Raw genomic sequence first — 22,939 nt, 5'->3', positions numbered from 1 at the left:
AGGTCTAAGACTATGCCAACTGAATGATTAAAAGTACCATACCTGGGGCTTCCCTGGTGGCGCAGTGGTTGAGAATCTGCCTGCTAATGCAGGCAACACGGGTTCGAGCCCTGGTCTGGGAGGATCCCACATGCCGCGGAGCAACTAGGCCCGTGAGCCACAACTACTGAGCCTGCGCGTCTGGAGCCTGTGCTCCGCAACAAGAAAGGCCGCGATAGTGAGAGGCCCGCGCACCGCGATGAAGAGTGGCCCCCGCTTGCCACAACTAGAGAAAGCCCTCGCACAGAAATGAAGACCCAACACAGCAAAAATAAATTAATTAATTAATAAACTCCTACCCCCAACATCTTCTTTAAAAAAAAAAGGTACCATACCTGAAAGTTCTTTTCCCAAACAGCACAAGCATCACTGGCCCTAAAGGATATGACGAAAAGGAGGTCTCCTCCACCTGAATCCATAAGTTGAACTGCACAAGGATCTCCAAATGGAAGCTGGCACACACTTTTAGGAGTCCCATCTTGGAATGAAATCAGCTGATTCTTTTGAGTAAGAGCAATCAGCGACATTCTTAACCGGTTGTTGACAATCTCAGTTGCACAGACATGCACACATGTTATCACACTGGTATAAACAGGAGGGATAATGTATGTATCACTTATTACTTCTTCCCTTTCGAGCGAGTATACACAAAATTGAGTATTCCAAGTTGCATAATCTGATTTTGAAGGCTGTGGGGTACATCCTTCCTCAGATAAGTTACATCTCTTTCGTCCTAACAAAACCATACCTACATTTTCAATCTCCCCTGCCCACTCAATAGAGGAAAACTTAATGGACATAGTAACAACTTTGCCAGTTTGGGAAGAGATATAAAAGAATGTTTGGATATGTCTCCATAAAACCAAAGGGCCATTAAGGACCCTTATGCTGTCCTTCAACTCACAGTGTAGGCTAAAACTCAAACGCTTTTCAAATTTATTGGTACTGTGAAGAAATAGTAGAAAATATCTGAAAACGTTACTCTTTTTAATGCACTGTATCATAATATAAGGCAGATTAATTCCAGTTCTGAAATCTGAAACACAGTCGCAACCCATAATTCTTAAATGAGAGTATTCTTCTTTTATGCTGAAGAATCCAGTGGATTTCTGAACAAATACTCCTGTTCCTCTGTCAAATACCATTCTTCGGACATGTAACACAGTTGTTTTTGTAGGCCCTTCATCTACAAAATTTCCTTTAGACAAACGAAAAACAAGGACTTCTCCATTATAACAGAAGAGCCTTTCTTGTTCATTAGATGACATTGCTTGTTTGCTAGTAAAGCCACAGTATCAAGTCCAATTTTCAAATGTAAATCGATTCCAGTTGATGCTTCTAAACCTAAAAATGAAATGAGGGAAACTGCCATCCAGTAGGCAGAGCTGAAAAGAAAACACATGTTTTTGTTAGAGAACCATCACATAGGTAACTATAAACTTTGACATTTTTAAGCTTTTTATGCTATTTTAACAACGTCACACTTATCAAAAAACTGTATCCCAAATGTTATTTCTGTACAGCCGTTAAAAAACACAGTTTGCAAAGAATGCAAATAACCACACCACAAAAGATAACCGAATGTGTTAACAGCATCTATTAAAAGGTGTGGGTGCTCTATTATAAGGAACTGCACACATTCTCTCTGGCTCAGGGAATTTCTTAAGGGTTCTACTTCTGTCTCTCAAACCTACCAACCTAATCTGGTTTCTCCCTGTCGGCCTGAGTCCCTCTACAATGACAACTCAGTCAGTCAAGGATTCAAATTAGAGCACTCCCACAGACCAGGCGCTTGGGTTCCTGCTTCCCTGAGAAAGGAGTTCGAACGGACTCGATGGCCAAAATGAAAGCCCAGAAAGAAAAACAGGAGATGCTGTAACATGGCTTTAAAAAAATCTCCATAAGCGTAACAGAAATAAATCTTAAATCTTACTTTGCAAAAACAGTGCAGTTTTACACCCTAAGGAAGTCACTATCCTCATTCAAAGTAGAAGAAAATAGAGATTATGGAGGATCTATAAAATAGAGGATCCTCTATAAAACAGAGGATTAAAATAGAGTATCATTGTTATAATGAACACAAGAATTAAATAATAGCTATCAATTATTCACGCTTATTATATGCCAGGTACAATACATGCATTATTTCACTTAAGGCTCACAACTACTCTTTTAAAGTAAGTATTCTTATTATCCCATCTTATAAACAAGAAAACCGTAGTCTAACAAAGGTCAGAAAATTCTTCCAAGCTTACAAAGCTAATCAGCAATGGCACTAGATTTGGAAGAGGGGCCCAATGCCTCCTGAACCTACACTTTTAACCACTACACTGTCCTGGCACACATTCCCTTACTCTGAACACTGGTTAAGAAAGACAACTTGAGAGAATTAGTAAAGTAGAACACATAACAAAGGAACACCCCCTCCACTGAACACATGTAAGAAAACATGTAAGAAAAAGATGTTGATGTCTCTTTATCCAGTGGCTATATATGCTGAGTCACTCCTGTAACAGTTACCAAATGCTTAGCATATGCTAAGAACCGTGCACCTTTAGAACACCCTCTGAGTGTTGGGCCTGCCTTGTACTAGATGTGTGATCTATGGCAAGTTTCTTAACCCCTTTATGCCTCACATCCACATCTATGTAATGGGGTGTAGTAACAGTATCTACCCCACAAGGTGCTGGAATTAGCTAATATAACTCACTTGAAATAGAAGCTGGCACGTAGAAAGTGCTAATAAAGGCTAGCTACTATCATTCTCATCATCATGGCTGGCTCTGGTTCATACAGTACCTAATCTTAGAAACATCAGAATAGTTGCATACTTAATGGTCTGTGAATGCTGAAATGTCTCCCGTCACTCACTATAAGTAACTCTAACTCATACTCTCTCTTTTCTCTTATTTGTGGATCACTTAAACCAGGAAAATAAAGTACTTTAAAAATAAATGAAAACTAGGTCATGTACAAGGAAGTAATATTGTTTTCCTCTTTCAAATGAGAAGCAAACTCCAAAGGCTTAGGTTTTGTTCTTTTAATATAAAAATCTACCAATAGTCCAATTAGAAAAAAAGTCACTGAACCATTAATCTATAAATTTAACTTAATATAGCCTGCATTTTATTGAAATGACTTGATTTAGAGGCAATTCTACTTAAAAGCAGACTAGATTAGTCAGCATCTACATTCGAATTGGAGAGGCTGCACCTTATTGTCTAACTTCCAAATACATGTGGTTTTAAAATATGCTCACAGCAACTAAGCCCATGCGCCACAACTACTGAGCCTGCACTCTAGAGCCCACGTGCTGCGACTACTGAAGCCCACGCACCTAGAGCCCGTGCTCCGCAGCAAGAGAAACCACCGCAATGAGAAGCTGGCGCACTGCAACAAAGCGTAGCCCCAGCTTGCCGCAACCAGAGAAAGCCCGCGCGCAGCAACGAAGACCCAATGCAGCCAAAAAAATAAAATAAAATATGCTCACAAATCTCTTTGAAATTCCTTCCATCAAGAAGGAACTCTCCTCCCCTTGAGTGAGGCCTGGTCATTATGACTCACTTCCAGCCAACAGAATACAGCAGAAGACTGGGTGACAGAGCATGGTGGTTTCCTCAGTGACCTGTTCCTTGGCTCACTTGCACTGGGGAAAGCCACCTGCCGTATCATTAAGCACTCGGGCAGCCCCGCGGAGATGTACACGTGGCAAGGAACTGTGGCTTCCTGCCAACAGCCAGCAAGGGACTGAGGCCTTTTGCCAAGAGCCATGTGAGTGAGCCTTCCAGGGATCCCATCTCCCAGCTCCAGTCAAGCTTTCCTGAGCAGACCCACCCCAGCTAAGCGGCTCCCAAATTCCTGGTCCTCAGAAATTTTAAGTTAATAAATGTTTGTTGTTTTATGCTGCTCAATTTGGGAGTAATTTGTTATGCAGCAACAGATAAATACATTCCTCTATGGCATTTGGGGTTGTTTTTCAAATCAAATTGATGATATTGCTTTTGAGAATTTCAAGAAGTATTAGTGAAGTAACTAGAGATACTAGATCATAATACAAACTAGCAGAAGCCAAACAGTTTCCTGGCTTGTTGTTAAGCAATTCATGCGAAGGTCTGGGACAACAGGTACCCCAGAGTAGTTTCAGCTTCATCAGTAAAGAAGATACGTAGGGTAACCAAACGTGTGGCTTTTAATTACGAAACTACGTTTTACTTGAAAGGAAATACACATATTGGTTATATTACATCAAAATGTATGACTACTAATTTATTTCAAATTTCCCACAGACATCTCAGACCTCTTAGAAGACTTCTAAGAAAGTTTCCTTTTTTAGCACTAAATGATATATTCTTTTTTAGCATTATATATTATAAATATAAATTATATATTCTGAGGTAAAGATCTAAAAACTCATTGTCTTTTACTACCTACTCACTTCAAAAGGTGTTCAGATTTCTTAATACTAAAAACAACCAAAAATACCTTCTGTCCAGGAAAGGATTTTGTTATTTTAATATTAAATGTCACAACTAATGTGTCATCAACACAATGCTCTTGTTCACCAACACCCAAGTGTGACAGGAGTAAGGAGGATCTTAGTGGTAAGACCACTAAGTAAAAGGTCACAGAACCGCCCCCTTCAAAAATCTTTGGAGTATGTATTGTTGCACCTTCATAAAGTAATGAGTTAGGAAAATCAGGCCCCTTACATTCTATTCTTTTAATGCTATCACCAAGTTCCTTAACTTAGAAACTTCTTTCTTCCAACTCTCTGATCCAACTGCCACTATGATGATTCAGGGTTTCATCTCTCATTTAGGTTGAGATAAAAGCCCTTTAATCAGTCTTCCTTAATCTAGTCTCTCTCCCCTGCAATATATCTATTCATTTATGCTACCTCACTTATTGTTCTAAAACACAAACTTGACTGGGTAACTGTCCCCTAATTTAAAAGCTTTGCATGCACTTACCGCCACTCCCCCGCACCCCCCATATCTACGATCTATGATCCCTAAACTACTACCTGGAAAGACAGATGCGAAACAGTGTACTGACCGTATGAGTGACATAGAGATAAAAGGGTGCAAGCCACTGCTAAATTGTAATCCTATTATCCTATTATAATCCTAACCCAACATGCTTTTAGCATGAGCTCTAGGCAAAAAGCAAACTTCTTCTCATGGACTTAGACTCAAATAGATTTAAAAAACATAACTGCTACATAAAAGGTGATTATTTTTTTATTTTTAAATACTACTGCAAAAACATGCACATTTTTAAGGTAAGTTATTCTAAATGGACCATCTTTAGGGTTAAAAATTAGAAACTATAATATATTTATAAAGATAAATTTTTTCCTCAAACTTTCTGTAATCTCAAGGCTTACTGAATTCACATATCTGTGAATACTGTTTTATTTTATACTATGCAACATCTTTTTTAAAAGTAAAAGTTCTGAGTATATGTACATAAGACAAACCTTTAAGGCTATGGAATAAGTGGTAATGTTCTTTTTTCAGATAGAAATAATCCGGAAACAAACCCAGGTTCAATTTAGAGGTTCTTAAACCAATATAAACAAGCCTTGATTAATCAAATCAGGACACCAGGCTTAGTATTCCAGCCTATTAGTCACTTGACTTTTTACTTGGTACTCTTATAACAGTGGCTGCAGAATAAAACAGGTAACTCAAACCAGTTAAGTTTTACCTCCTGTTTCAGCTCTGGAGGGGGGTGGCGGAGGGAAGGAGGGAGGGGAGATTTGGATGCAGATTATTTGTAAAATACTAGGTAGTTAATTTGAGCTTTTCCTGTTCTGTATTACCACACATCAAAGTTGACTGTATATATTTCACATACAAAATGGAAACAGATGTGTGAGTATACTAGAAAAACAATACATGCTAACCTAAATATAGTAGATGGGCAACGAATTATCACCCTTCTCTCCCAGCCTCCCACCAAATAAACAATGCTCCCGTTCAATGCTAATAATAACAACTGGCATTATAAATTTCAGAACTCTTAAATAAACTACAAGTCTGGTTCAGGAAGGTCCTAAAAGACACTATATTATCTGCAGGTGAAAGCTATAAAACTCTTAAGAAACCAATCCATAGATTGCGACCGATGGAAAGTGTCTTTGGAATTCTACCCTTGGAAAAAAGATAGAATTAAGACTCCCAACTAAAAACTTCACCTAATAATATTAAACATAAACGTATGAGCGTAATACCCATAGATATCATTTTTCCAACATATAGGACATTCTTTACCTAAGTAGATTAACTTGGCTACAGAATGGGTCCACTGTTAAAACTTTTTCTACCTATATACCTAGGTCATTTGTTGGGGCTTGCCCAGAATCAGTCTCCCCTTTCCCTTTCCCAACAACACTTAGTGTACCTGAAATGTAGATGAATGTGGGGGGATGGTGGTCCACTGAGAGAATCAGGAAAGATTAAATTAAAGGTTCTTGATACCATACTAAGGAATTCTAGCTTTCTCTAAGCAGTGATAAATCACTGAAAGATTTCAAAAATAGAAATCAGAGGGGCTTCCCTGGTGGCGCAGTGGTTGGGAGTCCGCCTGCCGATGCAGGGGACACGGGTTCTTGCCCCGGTCCAGGGGGATCCCACATGCCGCGGAGCGGCTGGGCCCGTGAGCCATAGCCGCTGAGCCTGCGCGTCTGGAGCCTGTGCTCCGCAACGGGAGAGGCCACAACAGGGAGAGGGCTGCGTACCGCAAAAAAAAAAAAAAAAAGAAATCACAGGATTGTACTTCTGAATAATAAAGATCCTGGTGACAGTGTTGAAGATGGCGGAGTGAATTGAGATTGGAGGAGGAGCCATCAGTTAGGAAATCATTACAAGTACTTAATTAAAGGGAGACTTTGGGAGGCAATTTGGCAGTAAACAGAAATGCATATACCCAGCAATTTCATTTCTAGATATGAACCCAGAGAAATAATCCTACATAATAATGCACAAAGACATTGCTCTAGAATGTTCACTTTGCCGTCATTTGCAATTTTTTTTTTGAAAAGCAAGAACTTCAATGACCACCAATGGGGGAATGAATACAGATGGAATATCATACTACAGTTAAAAGGAATGAATTAGATGTGTATCCTCGGGGCTAGACTTCAGAAGTCAAATGAAAAAAATTAAGTTGAAGAAAAATGTATACTGTAGTACATTATGTATCAAAATCAAAACACATAAAACAGCATGAAATATTTTGTTTACCTGCAATGGCTGTATTCCCTGACTGCTCTCTCTATGCCAGGCACTGTTCTAAGCACTTTGGACTAATTCATTCCTCATGACGTCCTTATGCTGTAGGCAGTATTATCCCATTCTACAGATGGGGAAACTGAGGCATGGAGTTTAAGGCCTACAGATAGGAAGTGATAGAGCCAGGATTCAAACCTAGGCAGCCTGGTCCAAAGCAAAAAAAGCAAAGGTGCAAAGATTCATGCCAAATCCCAATGACTACTGATTTTGGAGAAGAGGAATATCAGAGTAGGGGAGTGGAGCCAGAGAGAGGCTTTAGCCATATCTGAAATACTATTTCAAGGGCGTATTCAAATACTTTTTAAACAATGTTCATTTTTCCCCCATTAAAAAAAAGTGAACATATAAAGAAAGTTTGGAGCAAAAGAGTGTCCATCGTGGTTGACTATGGCTGGTGGGAATATGGGGACCGTTCTTACAACTTCTTGGTAGTCTTCTGTTGCGAAAACCAAAAATGTCTCCAGACATGGTCAAATGTCCCCCGGGGGGGGGCAAAATTGCCCCGGCTGAGCACTTCCTTAATTAATAAACCGTAAGACGCTTTACATCTTTTAACTCTATATACCTGTTTTAAAGATGTCAAAGATATATTCTCTGTTAAGTATTTCACCCTCCAAGTGAGAAAGATGCTGCAGGGGTGAAGAAAGTGTCAAGCGAAATAATCCTCGAATAGAGTAACCACTTGGAATAATCTAGTTATCCTTCCAGAGAAGGGTGGGCACAGGCCCCGGATAGCCCACTTCCTTCGCGCTCTTCCGCAATAAAGGGACTAGGGGAGCAAAACCCTGCGCCGCCGCCACCCCCTCGGCGAAGGCTGGGTCAGGGAACACGCCGCCGGCCCTACCTCAGCGTGTGAGGCTCTAGCACACCACAGCCGCCACGTCCCCAACGCCGCAAAACCGCTCAGCGGCAGGAGGCTCCAAACCTCCCGCCCGCGCGCTGCATCTTGGGAGGCCCAGGCCGGAGGCTGCGTCCAGCGCAGAGAAGGCGGAGCCTGCCTAGCGGCCAGGACCGGGTTGCCAAGGGAGGCTGAGGAGGCGAGGCCTCCGGGGAATGTTGTGAAAGCGAATAGCAGGAGGAGCTAGTCAGGGCTGAGCTTGAAGAGGGAAGCGCCCGCGATCCGCCGGTTGGCGGGGGCGGGTCCGCAGTGCAGGAGACGTCGGGGGGCGGGGCCCGAACAAGAAGTGAATGGGAAGCCAGCTTGAGGGCCTGGTCCCGCCTCCATTCCCAGGCGGCCGCACCGGATTGGGCGGTGCGGCGGCGCTGCTGCCCGCCTTCCGTTGTCACGCGACCGCCTCCACCTCCCGCCCTTCCCTCTTTACCTCCGGGCCGGCTTGCCCTGTGATGAGATAGTCGGACCGCAGTGTCGTGGAAGTGGCGAGGGCAACTGCAATCACGTCCACGACCGCGACCATGGCCGAGGTGAGAAGCCGACCGCACCGCTGCCGAGCCCCTCCAACTCCGACCCCGAAGCCGCCTCAGCCTCGGGGGCCGTGCGCCCAGGTGCAGGTGGGCTGGGCAGCGGGGAAGTGGGATGGAGCGCGTAATGTCTAAGCGTCCCTTCGTGTCTCCCTTATAGTGTCAAGCCCAGAATAAAGCCAAGCTCATCTCTGACGTCCGACGGAGGTTCGAAGCTGAGTATGTGACAGGTGGGTACCGCAATCTCGGTGTTGAGGCAGGTGTGAAATGAGCGTCCCCAACTTTGCTGGGGTGTTTGCGGGAGTCATTAGGGACCATTTCGATCCTCACGGGGTTAGGGACCGTGCCCTCCACGTTTCCCAGGTTTTACTCTCCGTAATATATGGCAAGGACACTGCTCCACTTGGGCAAGTGATGCGTCCATTGATTCCTAAAGGGTTAACGTAAGTTGGAAGTGTTTTGAGCGTCTCGAGTTTATGGAACTTGCAGGACACTTGTCAGGCCCTCAGCTCAGGTGACACTGTACCTCTAATGACCTTTCACGAGCAACAATCTAGAAAATGAACCTGGAAACAGCTGTAATACTACTCACGTGTGCTTAATTGGGGATCTGAATTCCTCGGCCATTTTGCCTAATTGCACTTCCTACAACCCAGCAGGCTCCCCGCGAAGTAGGCCCTCTCGTGCTGGAGCGAGTTCTTATCTTTTTATCCCACATGTACATAGCAAAGTACCTGTGAGTCCAGAATTGATTTATTGGGTGAACGTTCTGTGTCCAGATGTCACAGATAACTTGAGCTGTCCAGTATTTGATGATTTAATCTTTGTACAGTAATTTTCAGAAGCCTGTAGGATAATGTATTATAAATATGGAATAAATAGTCTAATCCAGACCCTGCCACTTACTAGCTTGCTTGTCTTCTCTGAGCCCCTGATTCCATAAGTGTGAAATGTGAATAATTAGGTTAGGAGAATTAAATGAAAAGGCATATATCAAACTGTGTAGCATGGGGTTAGCATATAGTAGGCTCTCAGTATTTTTCCTCAGTAGTCTTTTTGGTTATGTGAAAGGAGTTCAGCTTCTACATCTTGATTTTAGTGCTGAGCGGAGGTTCCCCACAGCTTTAGACTGCCCTAGATGGTATGTCAGTTAATGACCTAGAACAAATAAAGAAATATGTTTGGAATAACCTAGTCAGTAAATCTTTTCATCCCTCCTTGTCAGTTTTCTTCACATTCCAAACTTTGTACCAGAGAGTTGCAAAAGCACTTGATTCACTTGTAGCCTAGAGATCTCATTTCTAATAAGATAGCTGGTTCCAGTAAAGAGAGAATTCTAAAATTGCTTTCAGTGGAAATGTACTCTTAGAGCTACGTGGTTTATAACATTGTAAGAAGTAACCCAGAACTTGACCTAATGAGCTAGTTCTCCCTAATGGTCATTTACTTAGGCCCGAGGGAGGAAGCAGGATATAGTCATGGAATTTAGCGATAGATAAGATCTTGAAGGTCATCTTGGCCCAACCTTCTCATTTTTACAGTGAAGAAAGTGAGCTCTAGAGAGATGAAGTGATTTGCTCAAACGCCCTAGTGTTAGTAGCTAGGCCGGGGCTGGTGCTCAGGTCTTCTGAATTCACTCTAGTGATCTTTTGGCAGCACCGTTATGTCTAATTAGATCATGGCACTCCCCAGCTTGAAACCCTTCAGTACCTTTCTGCTGTGTTTAGCATAGACCCCAATTCTTTATGGTGGCCTACACTGTGAGGCCATGTATGCACGAGCTGGATGAGCTCCACCCTCATCTTTTACTACTCCTCTTGCTTAGTACAGATTTCACCACTGCCCACAGTAAGAAACGTATTATACGTTGTAACTTAGTACACACGCACACACATAACTGAAGCAGAAGTTCATTAAAGAATACTTATGCTGAAAACCTATGACTCCCTGATACAATGACCCATAAAATTGACATCTCAACCTACAAATGTGACCCACAGTTTGAATAACATGGCTAGCCACACTGCTGCTTTTATGCACTCCAGATGGACTGAGTCTGTTTCCATCTCGGGACCTTTCCAGTTCTCTCTGCCTGGAAGGCTCTTTATAGGGAGTGAGCATGGCTACGTTCTTCTTTTCTTTTCCATCTTGGTTTACATGTATACGAGAGGCCTTTGCCAATTATTAAGTAGCCTCCCTGTCTTGTCTCCTTTACGGCTCTTACCATAACCTGTAATTTCCTGTTCATTTGTTTCCTTATTGTTCATTTCCTTCAGTAGAATGTCTGTGGGTCTGGGGCAGCCTTTGGGCCTTGAGGGCAGGGTCTGACTCGCCTCTGTATACTTATCACAGCTCTGAATACATAGTCATCGATTGAATACAGCAATGCTTAAATACATACATATGAAGATGAGTCCAAGTCTGTATTAAGAGCTGTCCTGACCGTCTCCCCTCCCCCACCAAAATCTGGCAAAGAGCAGCCCTCACAAAATGTCTCCTAAAGACCAGTGTTATTTCAAATTAAAGCACCGTCTGGCATTAAGTATAGGGAGGGTTTTGTCACACCTGGGGATGTGTGAATGTACGTGGGTGAGTTATCTGCACAGCCATTGCAAATATTAATTAATTTAAAGACTTGCGTTGGAAAGGAAAATAAAAGTTCTTTAAAGACTTTCTCCCCTTAAAGTTTCAGCTGTTTCCTGAAATACAGCACTGGGTAAAGGTAGAGTAGGAAAGTGGTGAAAAGGGTTTTTTGATTTGCCTGTGTTCTCCCTTTCAAGTTTACTTTTTAGAAGTTAGGTGTTGAGAACATCCACTTTCCTCCTTCCTCTGTCTTTCATTTTCCCCTTTCTCTTATTGTTAACAATATTTTGTTTCAGAAGAGGCTTAAGGCAGGCTTAAGCAAACATGATGTTTTTCCTAAAGGAAAATATTATTTGCAAGTATGTTACCTTACACACTGGCTGTACTCCAACACGTCCTTGGGGGGTAGGTTCTTGGGAATTCTGAGCATGTTTTTGTTTCCACAGAAATTAAGTTACCAATTATGGATAGATTTGTAGCTGCAAAAAGAATAAAATCTAAGTCCATAATTGTTGTAGCAGTACTACTGTTTCTGTCCTCATTGTTTCTGTAAGAAATTTCATGCTGAGCCTCGAATGAGGAACATTTTCCCTTCTATCTTCCTCCTTCTTGTGGCCAAGGAAAGAGACTAATCCCTTGTGACAATAATGTATTCAGTTCCTCACATACTATGTGCTTAATTCTGGGAAACAGTGTGTCAATATTAGAGAAAGCACCAAAGAAGGATAGAGCCCCTTCCTGAACGACTACAATCTAGTAGAGCCATCAAAACAGAGCTCTATCAAGAGGAATGAGTGCTAAAATCATTTCTGTAGGAGTCAAAGAGCAGGAAAAAAATCACACCTAATGGGGGTGACTGGGTTAGCACCGAGTTAGGAAAAACTTCTTAGAAAAGGTGGTGTTTCTCAAGAACTTTGGAAGATGCTAGAATTCGGCTAGGTAGAGATTGTGATCCAGGTGGCTCAAAGATGCTTAAGTGAGAAGGTGTGGGGCTTGTTCGGGTGGTGTTTCTCAAGAACTTTGGAAGATGCTAGAATTCGGCTAGGTAGAGATTGTGATCCAGGTGGCTCAAATAGTCCAAGCTGAGATGCTTAAGTGAGAAGGTGTGGGGCTTGTTCGGGAAGCCATAGGAAGTCCGCTTTGATGAGCCTTAAGGAGGGTAAGCATACCTGCCTAAAAACAGTGGGAATATAGCGTAGAGAGCCTTGGCCACCAAAGCGATGCATCTGTACTTTATTGAGTTTGAAGAGCAACTGAGAGGTTTGTGGGTTTTGTAATTTTAGGTTTGTTTTCTGACTCTATAAGTATATGAATTCATTTAAATAAATTTGGGTGATACCAGAAACAGTCTGGAGAATCTCCCATAAGCTTATCATCCAGAGATAGCTCTTCTAACAGTGGGTGCATTTTTTTCTGGCCTTTTTTTCTATACATTAAAAAAATAGTTAAAAGGTCATTCTGTATGTAGTTTTTCTGTGTTGCATTTTTTATTGACGTGATCTTATTTCCCCATATTATGAAGTAAGCCACGTTTTACATTACTACTTAATATTCAGTTCTATAAATAAAAGAGAATTTTCTTATCTTTTATCTGAAGTAGTCCCTTTTGGACATTTAGATTCTTTCCAGTTTTTTGTTAATACAATGTTTTGCACAGTAGTTCAGATTTTTTCCTTAAGAGTCATGTGTAGAAGTAGAATTGTTGGTTTGAAGAGTGTGAATATTTTGAGATACTTCATATGTATGCTTAATTCTCCTCCATACAAGTTGCACCACGATTCATTCCCAGCAGCAGATATGAAAGTGTTAGTCTCGCCACAGCTTTAGGATCATTTCTTAACTCATGCTTCTTTGTTTGCATTTGATTACTAATGAGAATAAACTTCTTTTCATATGTTTACATCCATTTGTAGTTAAAAAATTTTTTTTCTTTAGTATGGCTTTTAAAATTGGTTTGGGCTTTTCTTGTTTATGTCATTTGGACTTTTTTCCTTTTTTGAATGTATTCAAACTTATCCATTCCTTTGTGGTTTCTCCCATTGCTGTTAAGTTTAATAATTGTCTCTCATCCAATAACTTTTTCTAGTCTTTTTGTTTTGTCTTGGCCTCTTATTTTTAACTTTGAAATATCTTGTATGTACAAAATGTATAAAACATGAATGAAATAAACACCCATGTACTCGCTATTCAACAAAAGAAAAAGAACTTTGTGGGTATCCTCAACCCGGCCATTCACAGGGCAGCTGCTTATCCTACATTTGCCGTTACTCGTTCTCTTGCTTTTCATTAGCTTTACCACCTGTGACGTATTCCTCACCAGTACTCTATTAAGTTTACCTCTTTTTTGAACTTGAAATATCAATAAAAGCTGAATATTCTTTTTCCATGACTTGCTTCTGTTGCTGAAGAGCCATTCATACTGTAATCGATTCCTTTTTATAGCTGTGTTGTAGCTCACAGAATGAAAATACCAGTTGATGGATTTGGGGTTCTTTCTAGATTTTACTATTATGTACAATGCTGCTTTAAACATTCTTAGATATACCTGGGGCCTAGACTTTCTCTAGGGCAGCGGTTGTCAAAGTTGGTATAGGAATTAGAGTTCCTTGAGCCCATTTCAAGGGGCTTGAGACTCCAAAACTGTTTGCATAGTAACACTGAGACATCATTTTCCTTTTTCACTGGCATTCTCTCACAAGCATACAGTGGCGTTTCCCAGAGGTTACATGGCATGTGATATTGCTGTGACAGATGATAGAATGTGTGCTCATGTGTCCTTATATTTAATTGTTTTCTGTTATAATACCTAATATAGTAACTACCAGTAAATATAACCCATATAAACAAACAAACAAACTCTTTAGAGCCCTCATTTTTAAGAGTGTAAAAGGGGTCTAGAGACCAAGAAGTTTGAGAACTGCTGCTCTAGTTTGTAGCCAAGAGTGAAATGGGTGGATAGTAGAATAGGCACATGGTCCACTTTACTAGATGATGCCAAACTAGTTTCCAAACTGATTGCATCTGTTTTCATTTTAACCAGCACTTTTTGAGTGTCCTTATTTTTCTACATCCTGAAATCTGGCATTGTTAGTGTTTTTTTAAATTTTTGCCCATCTGATGGGAGTGTTGGGATATCTCATTGTGGTTTTAATTTGAATTTCTTTAAGTACCAGTGAGTTTGAGCATCTCTTCATATCTTTATGGGCCATTTGGTTTCTGCTTATGAAAATCACTTCTTCAGGCTCTTCTTGGCCCTTTGTTCGTCCATATAAATTTTAGAATCAGTTTATCATGTTTTTGCAAAAAAAAAAAAAACCCAAAACAAAACAAAACCTCTTTTGGGATTTTGAGTGGAATCATGTGAAATCAGAAGATCAGTTTTGGGGGACTTGACATCATCTTGGTTAAATTTTCTAAGAACCTGGTATACCTATCTGCTGAACTCTTCCTTCTTGAAAGATTTATAATTTTCTCCATAAAGGTTAACCCATTTTTGTTCAGTTTATTTCCAGATACTTTATATGTTTTATTTTTATGGTGGTTTAGACAGTATCTCTTCAGAATTTATTTTCTAAATGATTGTTGCTGGCTTATAGAAAGTACATTTGACTTTTTTACATTAATATTGGACTCAACCTTACTAATCTTATTAATTTCAATAATTTATCTCTAGATAAGTTGTATTTCTATGTAGACAATAATATCACCTGGAAATAATGATAGTTTTCTTTCAAACTTTGCAATTTTTAGAGCTTTAAGTGCTTCTGTTTTATACTCACTGGAACATTTAGAACACTGTTGAATTGAAGCATTGATAAAAGCCTACTTGTCTTATTCCCGGTCTTAGAGAGATACCCCCGAACACGATCTCTGTAGCTATCTTTTATCAAAATGAAGAAGTTTCCTCTGTTCCTGCTTTGCTAGTCTTAGGGTTTTGTTTGTTCTTTTGTTCCCATCACAGTTGCGGGTTGAATTTTACTAAATGCATTTTCTTCATCTATTGAACACATTGTATCGAATGAAATGTTCACTTGGTTTTTCGCTTTTAATCTGTTAATATGGTGGCTTATATTAATCAGGTTTTTAAAATATATTGCTGTAGTCGGTTAGGTGATACTTTGTTTGGGCGTTTTACATCTGTATTGAAAAATTGGCCTGTAAATTTCTTTTCTTGCACTTTTCTTGTGTGACTTTGACATTAAAATTATGCAACCTTCATAAAATGAGTTAGCAGTGTTTCCTCTTTTCTACTCCCTAACAGGTATGGTCATTGTGGAGTTCTAACCTGGTTTCCCATAAATCACCCCTCCTCCAATTGATTATTGTTGTTTTATATATTAGTGGTTGCTTACATACCATGTATTTGCCAATATCTTTATCTATCATTCCTTAAGTTTCAGATCTTTTATCTGGTATCATTATTGCTTCATCTTAAGTATAACCTTGAGATTTTCCCTTGGTGAGGTCTTGGTGGTAAACTTAATTTTGAAAATGTCTTTATTTTCTCTGTTTTCTTTAAATTGTGCAGTTAACCTTGCAGAATGCCTTCGTCTTATTAGGCTGAGGGAGACAAAGTAGTTAGAGAAGTAGAAGAAGTAGGAAATGTTAGTATCATAGATGATCTCTGAGAGGAGAATTTCAAGGACAGGAAGATCAGTGAATAGAAGGAAACTCTGTACGTAAAGGTACATAAAAACGGGATTGTTCTTATCAACTGCCCTCTCTGGAAAGGAAGGGTGTAAGGAAAATGGCATTTAAAGTGGAATTAGTATAGCAGATTGACTTTGTTATAAAGCAGAAACTAACACACCATTGTAAAGCAATTATATTCCAATAAAAATGTTAAAAAACACAAAGTGGAACTACACTCCTGGACATTTTACGTAAACTCTCTGGATTATGAACCATCAGGGATCAGCTCAGGCTTTATTCATCTTTGCGTCTGCAATTCCTAGCTCTCTTTTGAGCTAACATATGGTGGGTGATAATAAATTAGTCCTCATAACTAATGAATTATGTATTATCCCCAAGAGAGGAAGCCTTTAGAAGATAGGTAGGTAGACAGACAGATAGACACACACACACACAGGCACTTGGATTTCCTTAAATTCTACTCCAACATTCTCCAGGTCAACCTTTTAAAGTTGTCATGATCACAAGAAGAGGAAAAGATGGGTTAAGAGTTTATCAAGTTTTGTCCTTAATACATGTCTAAAACTATCAAGCCTTTGATAATAGAGAGTATAATATGATGTTGTAACTTTATGTGGGTACAATATATATTTGTGCTCTTGGAACTTTTGCAAACATTCACCACATATTAAGTCATAAAGGAAGTCTCAGAAATTCCAAAGCAGCTAGATCATACAGACCATATTCTCACCCCATTAAGCAACTAAATGAGAGGTAAGGTACTTAAAAAGAAATCAAATGTTAGGAAACTAAAATAACACCTCTAAATAACCCATGGGTTAACAACTTTCCTGCAATGTGTGTAATTCATACTTCTGCTAAATAACTCATAGGGTAAAGAGGATATCACAATGGAAATTACAAAATACTTAAAAGCTGAGCAAGAGAATATCTGTGGTCTCACTTTCATTTATTAGAAAACAAGGCCCAATAAAAATCAGGTAAAGATTCAATTCAAGGAGCTAAAAAAATGCACACGAGTAAATTAGAGAAAGTAGAGGAAAAAAGAGCAGATATTCATGGTATAGGAAAGAACGATAGTAGGTATAATAAACCTAAGTTGGCCTTTTGAAAGAACTAGTAAAATAAACAAACCTCGGATGACTGATTAAGAAGATAGCGAGAAGGCAAACACATACACTAGGAACAAAAAGCAGATAGAATTATAGATGTGGTAGAGATTTAAAAAAAATCATAAGAATTCAATGACCAGCTTTATCACAGTAAGTTAGAAAACTTAGATTAAGTGGAAAACTTTCTGGAGAAAAGAAAAATCATCTAAAATTGTCTCAATGAGAAGTAAAAAACCTAAATACATCAATGACTATTAAAGAAATTGAATTGGTAGTCACAGACCTCTACCACTCTTCCCACCCCACCATCACAAAGGCACACACATACTCGTAAGGCCCAAGGTCTTTTGTTAGCCCCAGGAATGCAAAGATAATTCATAATCAGAAAATGCAGCAGAGGAATTTACCACGTTAACAAAATGCTTCTCAGTGAAATTTTTGAACAGGCACAGTTCACAACCAAAACTATAAAAAGGTACACATTGCAAAGTCTCTTACATCTCTTGTGCCTCTTCACTCCCTCTTCCTCTTCCTTCTTTAGCTAGCCATATTTGTTTTCTGTTTCTTTTTTCTATATTTGTTTAAGCAAATACAAACATTTGCAGTAACCAGATTAAATGAGGGGAAATGTTTATTTCAATAAAGACAGAAACCACACTGGCTATAATTCACCTTTATGAAAAACGAACAAATCTTTTACCAAATGATAAACTTTCTTAGCTCTGAAGTGTGCCTTCTAAAATTCTACAGCAAAGGTCATGGTTAATTGTGAACCTTCAAAATGATTCCCAGAGCGTCAGGAAAAAGACAGTGATCTACAATATTTCTGTAATTCTACTGGATATAAAATAACCTAGTTATCAATATGGCAAGGAATATAAGAGGTATAACGTTTGCCAGTCTTGTCAGTATTGGCTCATGGTAGCAACACAAAAATCTCTAGACTACTTAATAATCTGATAGAAGAAATATACAACTTTTTTTCTTTTATGGAGAAAATTATAAAGTATGATTAAAGAACATTGAAAACAATAGATCAAAAGGGAGATAAGTCATCCAAGATACAATATCTCGTACATATCCAGCATATGAATTGAGCTCTTCAAGGATAGGAGCTGAAGCACAAAGCACCTCCCCTCTCTACAACAGACCAGAGGTCGGCTCAGTCCTGTTGTCATTGTTGTTGTTTTTTAATAGCCCTTGAGCTAAGAATATTTTTTGTATTTTTAAAGTGTTGCTTAAAAAAAAAAAAAAAACAGGAAGAATCGGCAGCAGAGGCCATATGTGGCTTCAAAGTCTAAGATACTTAGATGTTTACCATCTGGCCCTTTACCGAACAATTTTGCCTATCCCTGTAATAGGCCCGTAGTTCTCAAAGTGTGGTCCCTGGGGCGGCAGCAGCATCCTGTAGGAATTTGCTGTAAGTGCAGATTCTGGGATCCCACCCATGAATTAGACACTCTAGAGGTGGGGCCCAGTTATCCCCGTTTTAACAAGCCTTCCTGCTGACTCTGAGAGGTGCTAAAGTCTGAGAATCGCCGCTATAGGCCAATGGCTTAATCCCATCGTAGATGATCACCTGCCTCTCAGTCTCTCACCAGCTAGCTTCACTGGAAAGAGAAGATTCAGGGTAGGTTGTGGCCAACCAGCAGAGGATGCCCTAAAGGGAATATTCCATTATTTCAGCCTGATCACTCCCATTGTTGACATTTACATGGTCCAGCCAATAGAAGTGGTCCATCCAGTACAAATGCTCTTCCGGGGTCCCACCAGGACTTTAAGTGGATCAGTGCTCAGAGTCCTTGGAGAAATAACAGATGCTAAGAGGTTTTAAACTACTGTTGATGTTTGATAGTTGTATATTTGCTGCATCTGAACAGTATGACACCCAGTTAATAAATTTTCTGGTTTTCATTGTCAGAATACTTTTGTATTTTTTCAACCTTTCTATATGAATTCTAGGCACATTTATAATATCTATAATATACTTTCAAGATTTTCTCAACCAACTAATAGGTCAGTTAGAATTTAATATTCTGTTCATAGGGAGAGTTCTACCGTATGTTAATAAAAATTCATTGGCGTTGTGTTTAAAATTTTCAAAGTGCCCTTGATCTTCATTAGACTGTGGATAGATAGGCAGACCTTATCTCCATTGTACAGAGAAGAAAATCAAGCCCAGAGTGACTTGCTCAGTCTCCCTGTACATAGTTAGTAGCAGGGGTCTTCTGATTTCATCACTGTGCCTGGTATCCTGAATCAGGCTATGAATTTTTTTCACACTTGTTAACCTTAAACCACAGTTTCTGGCTGGTTGGTAATTTCACCAGCCAACAAATGCACGAGGGAAGAAGGAAAGTTAATAATGGAATTCTCTGTTTTATGAGTAAGCACTGTATTCTGTTTATCCTGCAGCACTTAAAATTGTGTATGTGAGAGAGAGCGTGAAGGAGGTGAGCATGCACACGCAGGGAAGAGAGGAAGAAACAAAAAGCTGAGAGGTCATCTTTACCCTGGAACATTTAGTCCTGTCTAACCCGGAGGTGAATTACCATTGCCATTTATTTAGTTCTTTGTCTGCAAAATTAGGAACTTTCCACTTTGTTTGGTGGGGATACACTGTATAAATATAAGACCAATTTACAGAGCAAAATTGATGGAAGAAGAAATAAATAGTAGAAAGAGACAGTGAACCATACAGGTGTGGTGATGGTTCACTGAGGTTTCTTAACAGAGGAGTGGCCAAAAATGAGCTTTGAGCTATTTTGAACAAATGTAAGGATGAGACTTAAAAGTCCACCACTCGAGATTAATGTTGGTTTGTGGTGAAGTTTTCACTGGTCCTCAGCAAGATGAAAGTAATAAGGACAAGGTATTATGAGAGTATACACATATATATCTGTGTGTAAGGCAAATCTCTTCCTCATCGCTATGCTTTAATCACTGAGAGGTAAAGTCTTTCAAAGTGATGTGTCCTAGGTGGTGGGGAGGGGTGTGCGCACATGTGTGTTTTGATATCTTCAGATACCTTTTGAGTGTACATGTTCAGCTTCTTCCTGTAACATCTGGATTTACTGAAGGACTGGTTTTCAGAAAACTCCCTAACACTTGAGGGTTCTGTGGAGGGGAAAACATTTTCCTTTTACCCTTCTAGGTTCTTTGACTGGCCTAATAATTAAATTGATATAAGACAGATGAACTGGAGAAAAACACGAGTTTAACATGTGTATCCCTTGTATACGTGGGAGAGACCCAGGAGGACTGAGTAACTCTCCGAAGTGGCCCAAGCCACCACCTTCAATACCATCTCCAGCTAAAGACAGAAGATGCTAGGGTGGGGAGTCACTTATGAGAGGTGACCAAGAAAAGCTCAGTGAACAAGGGTATGGTTGTGCAGATCTACGTCCTGGCCTTTCCCGTTGATAAGAGTTTCTGGAGATTTCCAATCCTTCTCCTCTTCCTGTCACAGAGAGGGAGGCACTTACAAATGGAGACTTCCTTTATACGTGTAAATGTTTCTTATAAAAGGGTGACTTGTACTCACTTTAAAGATTCCTGTATGTGCTGTTTGTTAAAAATATCGGCCTAAAATAATCAGTATGCCAAAGAGGTATGTTTTGGGCTGTGTAGTTTGCTTCCCCTCAGTTCAGTTGTCTGGGAGCTGTGTTTGAAAGCGGCAAATGGTGTTGTCATAAGCAGTTATTATTACACTTGGCCTTGTGGTCCCAGGCCAAGTTTTCCTTACCTTGAATGCTCAGTTTTCTCTCTGTTTCTCCCTGTGTGTCCTTCTGTCTCTCCCTCTCCTCCCCTCAGCCCTCTTCTGTGTCCTCTTCTGCCCCTACTTTTCTCCAGCCTCTCTCCCTCCACTCCTACATGACCTCCTCCCCAATCCTCTCTTGCTCTGTCTTTTCTAGCTGTTTCCATCTCTACCTGTCTCTAGGGGTAAATGTTTAACAAGAGGTGTCTCATATGTAAGCACATGTCCTATTAATAACAATAATTAATCATTTTAATCTAAATGGAGATTTCTGATTTCAAAGATCTGTATCCCTAAAAGCTATCCAAGAGCAATAAGCTTTACATTTCTTGGTAATGGGCACTGTCTTGTTTATGGTGTCCGTAGTGGTAATATCAGCAGTGGTAGGAGTAATGATAACAATAATGTTTGATTCTTCTTCTTATGGCTAATATTTTTTGAGTTTTTACCACTTGCCACATGTTGTCCTGGGGAAGTGGTAGTCTGCGGACCCTTGGAGATGCCCAGGACTCTTCAGGAGCCCATGAGGTCAAAGCTGTTTCCACAGTGATGCTAAGAAGCTTTTTTCCCTTTTTTGTTTGCTCTGATTACGCAGAAGCAATAGTGGGCAAAACTGCTGCCTCGTTGGCCCGAATCAAGGCACTTGGCCATTATAGTCTTCACTGTCAGCACTCTCAGTTAAAACTTTTTTTTTAAGTCAATTTTATTTTAGAAAGCCCCCGATGAAGCAGTAAATTTTATTAAATCTTGACCCTTGAGTACATGGGCTTTAAATGTTCTGGGTAACAAAATCAGGAAGTACACATTAAATACTTACGTGTATTTGAGTTGCTAGCTAAATTAGTCACATTTTTCATGGACCACCATTTTCATTTGAAAGAACAACTGTTAAGTAAACTATGGTTATTCAGATTGGGGTATTTGGGAGAAATTTTCTTGAAGTCAGACAATAATTTCAAGGAAAACACTATATTGGTCCAGTGGAGAGTGCTGTCCAGTGGCCAAACTGGATGATCTGACTTTAGGGGCAGGTGCTCCCAGGGTCCTTTTTGCTGCTAAACAGTATATAAATTCTTTTATATCTCAACTCATGTTTATAAATCATAATTAAAGAAAAGTTGTCCTTTGAATACTGATGAACTTTTGAATAGACAGAGCTAAAATACCATTTTCCAAGGTTAACTTACAACAGAACCACTCATTGTAAAGATTAGAAAAATAGAGCCCAGATATTGAGAGCCATATCCAAGGTAACACTCTACAAATACATGATTTATGGCCTCATCTTATATTTTATAGTGCTTGAAACTTTCAAGTACTTTCATATATACATTTTTCTCTGATCCTCACACAACCCTGTGAGTATCTAAAACAGTTTAAAGGTAAGGAAATTGGGACTCGAGGATAATTCCACGGATGCTCTTTATATTTCCCCACCCTTTCAGCTGTTATCGCTGAGGGCCTGAAATAACTCAGAACTACTGGAGAGGAGAGAGAATGTATACAATTTGGCAACTAACTAGGGGAAAAAAAAAAAAAGAGATGAAGGAGCCGGGCAATTTTCTGAAGTTTCTTCTTTGGGTCCCTGGGAGGGTACCATTGACAGAGAAAATAAAAAATAGAGACGGAATAGATTCAATCAACAAATGTTTCCTGAAGGCCTTTTCATTGGCACTATGTAATCTGCTTTGGGAGCTTCTTAGGATGTATATAGACTGTGCTGTTACGATCTGTATATGGGAAGATATGACATAAACACGAGTAACTCTGATTCAAGGGTGCTAAGTGCGTAGTTTAGGTCCTGTAGCTAGTCACAGGAGGGAAGGAATTACTTCTAGGCCCAGGGAAAATTTTTATGGAAGAGGAAGTATTTGAAAGGACTCTTGCAGAATGGTAGAATTTGGATGTGCAAAGGTGGTTGTGAGGAGACAAGGAAAATTTAGTTACAGAAAAATAGAGCAGGGTGTGGAAGGAGGATATAGAGGTATGTAGAGGTTGGTGAGAACACAGCATGTGTGTAGGTGGATAATGAGAAATTATTGGCAACAATTATTCCAGTGAATTAAGGGAAATGTTGACTG

General features: G+C 39.8%; 2 protein-coding genes across 9 annotated transcripts in view; one reads left to right on the top strand and one right to left on the bottom strand.

Annotated features, from left to right (window-relative positions):
- Positions 1–8,320, bottom strand: part of FANCB (FA complementation group B) — a 51,309-nt gene extending 42,989 nt beyond the window's left edge. For both annotated transcript variants that reach the window (XM_033849761.2, XM_073799611.1), the window contains exons 1-2: positions 8,179–8,320; positions 375–1,424 (exon numbers count right to left, since the gene is read on the bottom strand). In XM_033849761.2, the coding sequence (XP_033705652.1) occupies positions 375–1,307 (933 nt within the window). In that variant the 5' untranslated portion in view covers positions 1,308–1,424; positions 8,179–8,320. The remainder of the gene's footprint in view (positions 1–374; positions 1,425–8,178) is intronic.
- Positions 8,321–8,602: 282 nt separating this feature from the next.
- MOSPD2 (motile sperm domain containing 2) overlaps positions 8,603–22,939 on the top strand; it is a 59,844-nt gene continuing 45,507 nt past the window's right edge. For 4 of the 7 annotated variants that reach the window (XR_012329294.1, XR_012329295.1, XM_019925605.3 and 1 more), the window contains exons 1-2: positions 8,603–8,756; positions 8,914–8,983. Coding sequence is in view for 3 of the 7 variants with exons in the window: in XM_019925605.3 (XP_019781164.1) it covers positions 8,748–8,756; positions 8,914–8,983 (79 nt within the window). In the remaining 4 variants the exon portion in view is untranslated. Of the gene's footprint in view, positions 8,757–8,913; positions 8,984–19,516; positions 19,645–22,939 lie in introns of all 7 variants that reach the window. The other 3 variants (XR_012329293.1, XM_004318922.4, XM_073799333.1) reach the window with 2 other exon arrangements.

This window comes from Tursiops truncatus, chromosome X, assembly GCF_011762595.2.
Source record: "Tursiops truncatus isolate mTurTru1 chromosome X, mTurTru1.mat.Y, whole genome shotgun sequence".
NCBI lineage: Eukaryota > Metazoa > Chordata > Mammalia > Artiodactyla > Delphinidae > Tursiops > Tursiops truncatus.
The sequence above is the reverse complement of the archived record's forward strand: the minus strand, read 5'-3'. Positions and strand labels throughout refer to the sequence as shown.